This window comes from Scyliorhinus torazame, chromosome 3 (assembly GCF_047496885.1).
Source record: "Scyliorhinus torazame isolate Kashiwa2021f chromosome 3, sScyTor2.1, whole genome shotgun sequence".
Classification (NCBI taxonomy): Eukaryota; Metazoa; Chordata; class Chondrichthyes; order Carcharhiniformes; family Scyliorhinidae; genus Scyliorhinus; species Scyliorhinus torazame.
This window is the reverse complement of record NC_092709.1, coordinates 8,374,208-8,380,599: the sequence shown is the minus strand read 5'-3', so window position 1 is coordinate 8,380,599 and position 6,392 is coordinate 8,374,208. Positions and strand designations below refer to the sequence as shown.

At 48.4% G+C, this 6,392-nt stretch overlaps 1 protein-coding gene across 1 annotated transcript; it reads right to left on the bottom strand.

Annotated features, from left to right (window-relative positions):
* Nucleotides 1-1,143: 1,143 nt before the first annotated feature.
* Nucleotides 1,144-1,619, bottom strand: LOC140409466 (mitochondrial import receptor subunit TOM5 homolog). The gene has a single exon (XM_072497897.1). The coding sequence runs from the start codon at nt 1,617-1,619 to the stop codon at nt 1,464-1,466; it is 156 nt and encodes a 51-aa protein (XP_072353998.1). The 3' UTR covers nt 1,144-1,463.
* Between the last annotated feature and the right edge of the window lie 4,773 nt (nt 1,620-6,392).

Below are 6,392 nucleotides of genomic sequence, written 5' to 3'. Positions count from 1 at the left end.
ATGTAGAAGGCCATTGCGGCTGCGATGACTCTCTGACAGAGCATTCCACATTCCCATACCCCATCGCTCCACCTTTTTTTTTTTACCGTCAATTGTTTTGATAGATAATCCAAAATGAAAATGTCTTTTTATGTGCAAAACCAATTATTAAAGCAAATCCAGTGAAAAATATCAACTAACTCACATCTGGAGAATTATCAGTGCTCCATGCCATTTCTTACACTGCACACCTCAAGCCTGGAGGCATAGCAAATACCTGGATTATCTTTTGCAGAATTGTACTCTTTACAGGTTCACAAGATTAGTATTGTGTCACTGAGGCAATATTATCAAATACTGCAATTTCTACATGATTCTCCAGGAAGGAGGGTATTCAGCTGATTTCTAAACCAGTTGGATTATGGACCAGATTCAGACTTGGGGCAGACACCTGGGGTGGGATTCTCCGACCCCCCGCCGGGTTGGAGAATCGCCGGGGGCTGGCGTGAATCCCGCCCCCGCCGGTTGCCGAAGTCTCCGGCATCGGATATTCGGCGGGGGCGGGAATCAGGCCGCGCCAGTTGGCGGGCCCCCCCCCCCAGTGATTCTCCGGCCCGGATGGGCCGAAGTCCCGCTGCTGGAATGCCTGTCCCGCCGGTGTGGATTAAACCACCTCTCTTACTGGCGGGACAAGGCGGCGCAGGCGGGCTCCGGGGTCCTGGGGGGGGGGGGGCGCGGGGCGATCTGGCCCTGGAGGGTGCCCCCACGGTGGCCTGGCCCGCGATCGGGGCCCACAGATCCGCGGGCGGGCCTGTGCCGTGGGGGCACTCTTTTCCTTCCGCCTTCACCACGGTCTCCACCATGGCGGAGGCGGAAGAGACCCCCTCCACTGCGCATGTGTGGGGATGCCGTGATCGGCCGCTAACGCTCCCGTGCATGCACTGCCCGGCAATGTCAGTTTCGCGCCAGCTGGCGGGGCACCAAAGGCCTTTCCCGCCAGCTGGCGGGGCGGAAATCAGTCCGGCGCGGGCCTAGCCCCTCAAGGTTAGGGCTCGGCCCCTCAAGATGCGGAGGACTGATTTGCGCCGTTTTTGGCGCCTGTCGGCGGACATCGCGCCGATTACGGAGAATTTCGCCCCAGGTGTTATGAACACAGGATTTGTGCACACTGGCACATTAGTGCATGCTGGGAACCTGTGGTGTAAAACAATCACAAAACAAAAAGTGTCCTTGGATGAAACAAAATGGGGAATGGTCAATGTGAGATAAGCATAGACAACAATTCATGTCATGTTGCACAGCCTGAAGAGTTTCCAATATGTTGAGGGTTTCCAGTTTGTCCTATAGCTGAGTTTAAAGATCCATTTCTTTGCAGGAGTAGCATTCCCGATTGTCCGCGTTCATTTTATCATTCTGTGCCAACGAAGATCAAATATGGCTTGATCACTGTCCTGCACCATGCTGGTCTCTGCGGGTGGCGAAGTTCAAATACTATCCAGTTTCATTAGGATAAATGGAATAGCCCGCAGGATGGCCACGTCGATGAGGACGTCCCGAGCGGAGCGCAGCACATCCGCTCGCATCTTTTTCCGCAGCTCCTCTGGTCCATCTTCGGCCCCCAGCGCTTTCATCCTGAACATGGCGGCCCCCACACTCCGGCTGCTGACCCCTGACCCTACTTCCGCTCCACCTTTTTAATGTTAAATCAACACAGACACATGAAGAAAGGTAGTGCATAAAGTTGCTTTATTTTTCCCACATTTACTCGATCTGAAAAAAATGTGAAATCTTCCCCAATTGATTCTGCCCTTCTGCTTAAAAAAAAAATCATCATTGCTAGCACTGAAAAAAATGAAGATTTGTAGAACACAACATTAATCTGATACTTCACAATGCTGCAATTTTTACAAACTCATCAAGAAAATATCACTGCTTCTCTTGTTCAAACGTGTCAAACTACCGTTAATTAGAATCTTCTTACATTTCTCGTACAAGGCAATCACAAGCCCTGGTGAGATCATTAGTGATTTAAGTGGCTCAAGGTGCATATGAAAAGATTACAAATATATACACAGGGATGAAGTTACAATGAAAAGAGATACAGAGGAAAAGTTCATCCGTGCATGCACATTCCTTTCCTTGCCCCTCTTTCCCCCCCCCCCCCAAAGAATTACAACAAAATAAACTCAATACAAAATAATCAGTAAGTGATTGACGTGATTCAGTAGTCAATGCATTTCAAGTATATCGACAGATTGGAAGACGTTTCTTTGCTGAAGTAGGCACAATTCCACAATCTGGGAATTGAGGGAAGAATGTTGCATCAAATCCCGGGATTCCTATCCACCCATCGCCCCATTGCTCGCCGATCTACGCTCACCCCCTGTCTAGAACTGCCTCAGATTTTATATTCTCACCTGTGCTCAAACCCTTCTGTGGCATCCCCACGCCCACCTCTGTAGCCTCCTCCAGCCCCACGTCTCTCTGACATCTCTGTCACTGGTACACCCTTCGTTCCCCTACTGGTGTCACTGCCTTCCGCATATACGTTCACAGATCTGGAATCCCCTCCCTCAACCAGTCCCCCCCACCATTCTCCTCCATCCTTAGAACCTACCTCACCTTTCCCAATATCTCCTTATACATGGCTCCGTGTCAATTTCAGTCTGTCAAGGCTCCTCTGAAGGAGCTTGGGGCATTTTGATTGCGTGACAGGCGTTATCCAATTGTAAGATGTTGTTGTTGAAAATTCTGCCGTTTTCTTCACCGGGGATTTTCCCAGTGCAGCACCTGGGAAAGCTGGATCATGGGGAGGAGGGGCCGGATTCTCTGTCTCGCCAGACCCGTCTTCTGGCGCGGCGCGCCTCCGCTGGCAACGGGCTTCTCCGTCCCAGCAGCCGGCCGATGGGGTTTCCCCATTGTGGCCACCCCCACGCGGTCGGGAAATGCGCTGCCGGCAAAGCGGAGGATCCCGCCGACGGAGAATCCCACCCGGGATCTTTCCCATAATTTCCACACAAGACAACATGTTCATTGAATTTCCGGGATGTGTTTCCTCTACTTCATGCGAGGGTGTTCAGACATGGATTATAAATAAACATTACACACCAGCATTTGCCTGTTGCACTTCAGAGAGTCGAAGTTCCTTCTCAAATTCCATCGTAGTTGCAGGAAATCCGTGGAATTCGATGGCAGACTGGTTTTACATTCTTTGGAGAATGCTAATGCCAGCCGAGTGGGAAAGCAGGGCAGACTGTCAAAGAGTCGTGGACACTCTCCTCAGCTTCCCTCGGGGAACTAGGTGGGTTACGCCCAGTATTTTGATTTGTTCTGTGGCTCAAGACGCTCTGTGCCAGGAGTGGGAAAGTTAATAATAATAATCTTTATCGGTGTCACAAGCAGGCTTACATTAACACTGGAAAGAAGTTACTGTGAAAATCCCCCAGTCGCCACACTCCGGCGCCTGTTCAGGTACACAGAGGGAGAATTCAGAATGTCCAAATTACCTAACAAGCACGTCTTTCAGGACTTACCCCTTCTGTATAATCTCTTTAATTAAACTGGATGTTCTGAGGTCTCCCTTCCAGACAGCCGTGCTCAAAATGATTATCAAACAATGGGCAACTTCTAACACGTAAGATATCAGGAGTATTCTCAGAAAAATCTTCAGTAATGATCGGTGCTGATGTTACAAAGAAAGGCCTTAATAAATCATGTCTCAGGATTATTTAAATTCTGCGGTGTCTGAGAACTTGATAATTATAGGACAGATTGTAGCTGTGGTTTCTGCAGTACCTAGTAGATGTTCAATTGCACAAAGGTTGTTATTTCCTTGGGCAAATCGCAACTCTTGGTAGATGAATCTTTCCTCCCATTTCCACCCTTCAACATCACCCAACCGCAACCCCATTTCCCCTCCCCATCCCTCTCTCCCAACCCCTGTCCCATGCCCATGCTCCCCCCCCCCCACCCCCCCCCCCCCCACCAACCCCTCACAATCCTTGCCCCCATTCCTCACTGCCCCATCCCATTTTCTTCACTGCCCCTGGTCTATTACAATTAGCACACAAACCCAAAGTTTCCTGATGATACAAGATTGCATTCAACGAGGTTCCCTGCCTGCTGCACAGGCTCAGTAAGAAATGCCCCTCGGAAGTAACAATAAATATCAGGCATCGCTCAACAGCGTGGGAATGGGGCCAAGGTTAGGGATGCCCCTTGGACATCAGCAACATTTCACATCACCCCCATTCACCACACCCCGTCCTCCCCACTCACTCAAAGCATTGAAACAGTATCGGATATTTAATAAATAGAAGATTGGGTTCGTCCTTCTGAGCTATGTTCTGGCTTCGGAATGCACTGCCGGAGTGAGGTGGGGGAAGGTTCAACTGTGGTATCCGAATTGGTTTCCGATCTGAAAAGGAAGAATGTGCAGGTAGAAGGCAGAAGAATGGAACATGGGTATATTCCACCCACAGAGAGCTAGCACAGACATGATGGGCTGAATGTCCTCCTTCTGTGCTATAATTCTGTGTGGGAAGATTCTCCCCTACTTCACTGGCAACTGCCGCATTTGACTATTATGGGGTGGGAGCGATGCTGCTTACATTTCCAGTTACAGTGAAACATTGGGGCCAATTCCTTCCTTTGTGCGTTTGTATGTAAGTTATTGATTTGAGTTGAATGGAGAGAGAGGAAGACCGGGTAATGCAATGTGCCCAATATTCCATCCTTTAAATGTTTGGAATATTTGAAGGATAATGCTACGTGAGTGAGATGTTCCAGACATCATTCAACATGTGTTCCAACCAAAATGTTTCTCCCACCTCCTGGCTAATGTAAAGATGTTTGACAAGGGCACTCCCAGCAGCTCGTTTTCACATCAGGATCTAGGAGATGCGGAAAGTGCTTAAGATGAGTAAATGACTCAATAGGAGAGAGACTATCTCCTCTAGTGGGTGGAGTCCAGAACAAAGGGGCATAACCGCAAAACTAGTACCAGGATGTTCGGGTGTGACGTCAGGAAGCATTCAAAATATCTAAACTGATAATAATAAGATTTTTGTTCGACAAGGTTATTAATAGGTTGAAGAACCAAGGCAGCAATAAATGGAATGAAGGTAAAGATCAGCCATGATCACATTGACTGGTCAAAGAGGCTTGAGGGACTGAATTGCCTCCTCTTACTCCTATGGTCCTTGGATGGAACCTATGGCAACTGCTGGGCTGAGTATACGAAAAATCTGGGGAACTTCTATCCTTTGTAACTGGTGCCAAAGTAATGCGTAACTTACAACAGAAGATGCAGGTGAGGCCTTTGACCTCACCCTTGTTTGGGAGGACGTTGCCTCTGAATTGGGTGGACCGTTGCCTGTTTTTATCTTTAACGGGGACAGGGAAAGTTCAGTTACTCCAGAAAGTGAGCACTTCCCCCCCTTTAGCATTCAAGTCAACTTTTGTTAACTAAGATGACCCCCTTCCAAGATGACTGCTCTCTCCCTTACTTGGGAGTGGGGGGGGGGGGGTGCGAAGGAGAGGACAGGGGGTGGGGTGAGTGGCCAGGGCAACCGAACTGTTCAATAGCAGCGTTCGCAAAACACGGAACAAGCTGAGTCATAAAAGCAAAGTGAAAATGAGCAAATTGGTCCCGGATTAGAAAAAGTTAAATAAAATCACCAAATCCAACCCACCAATCCACATGACAGGATGGGGCTAAAGACGGTGCAAAAAAAAAGGCTTTCTAAAAATAATTATTTAAATTACTGCTTGTTGACAAATATATCACCTGCTTATAATAATATAATTTTAAATCCTTTAAAAACTCCAGAAAGGGCAGCCAAGGTATTTTGAAGTGCGTTAGTATCCTACAGAGTCCTACGCTTTTGCCCTTTAGATTGAGGTTAATAATCACCATAGTATACAATAATATTCACTTGCACACAATTTCTGGCCTTCTAAAAATAAGAGGTAGAGCTATGTCTGACTACAGACAGCATTTCCTGCTATCGGAAAAATGTATTCCATTAACAGTAATTATAACAAAGAGCAACAAGCAATAACAGAACACCAATATGAGCGGTTAGGCATGATGAGATTACGGTGTGTCTGGAATCATTTGTTTCCCAGTAGACAGGGCAAAAAAGTGTCATTGGGAAAGAAAGTTTGCATAGTCAGCAATTCCCAGTGAGTGGCCCAAAGGGCAATAGTCCAACATTTCGGCTCTTAAAGGAGCAGGCGGACCCCACTAATCCATCACAGCTGGTGCCTTCCAGCGAAGGGGAAAGGGTGGGGAGGGGGATGTTGGTGGTGGGCAGTGCCCTCACTGTTGTGGTGTACCATAGAAATCCGCCTCCACCAACCGCACCCCCCCCCCCCCAACCTTTCTTCCCCCCCCCCCCCCCCCACACACC

What these genes read in the sequence shown, in the direction of transcription:
- LOC140409466 (XM_072497897.1), bottom strand. Translation starts at nt 1,619, where the DNA reads ATGTTCAGGATGAAAGCGCTGGGGGCCGAAGATGGACCAGAGGAGCTG.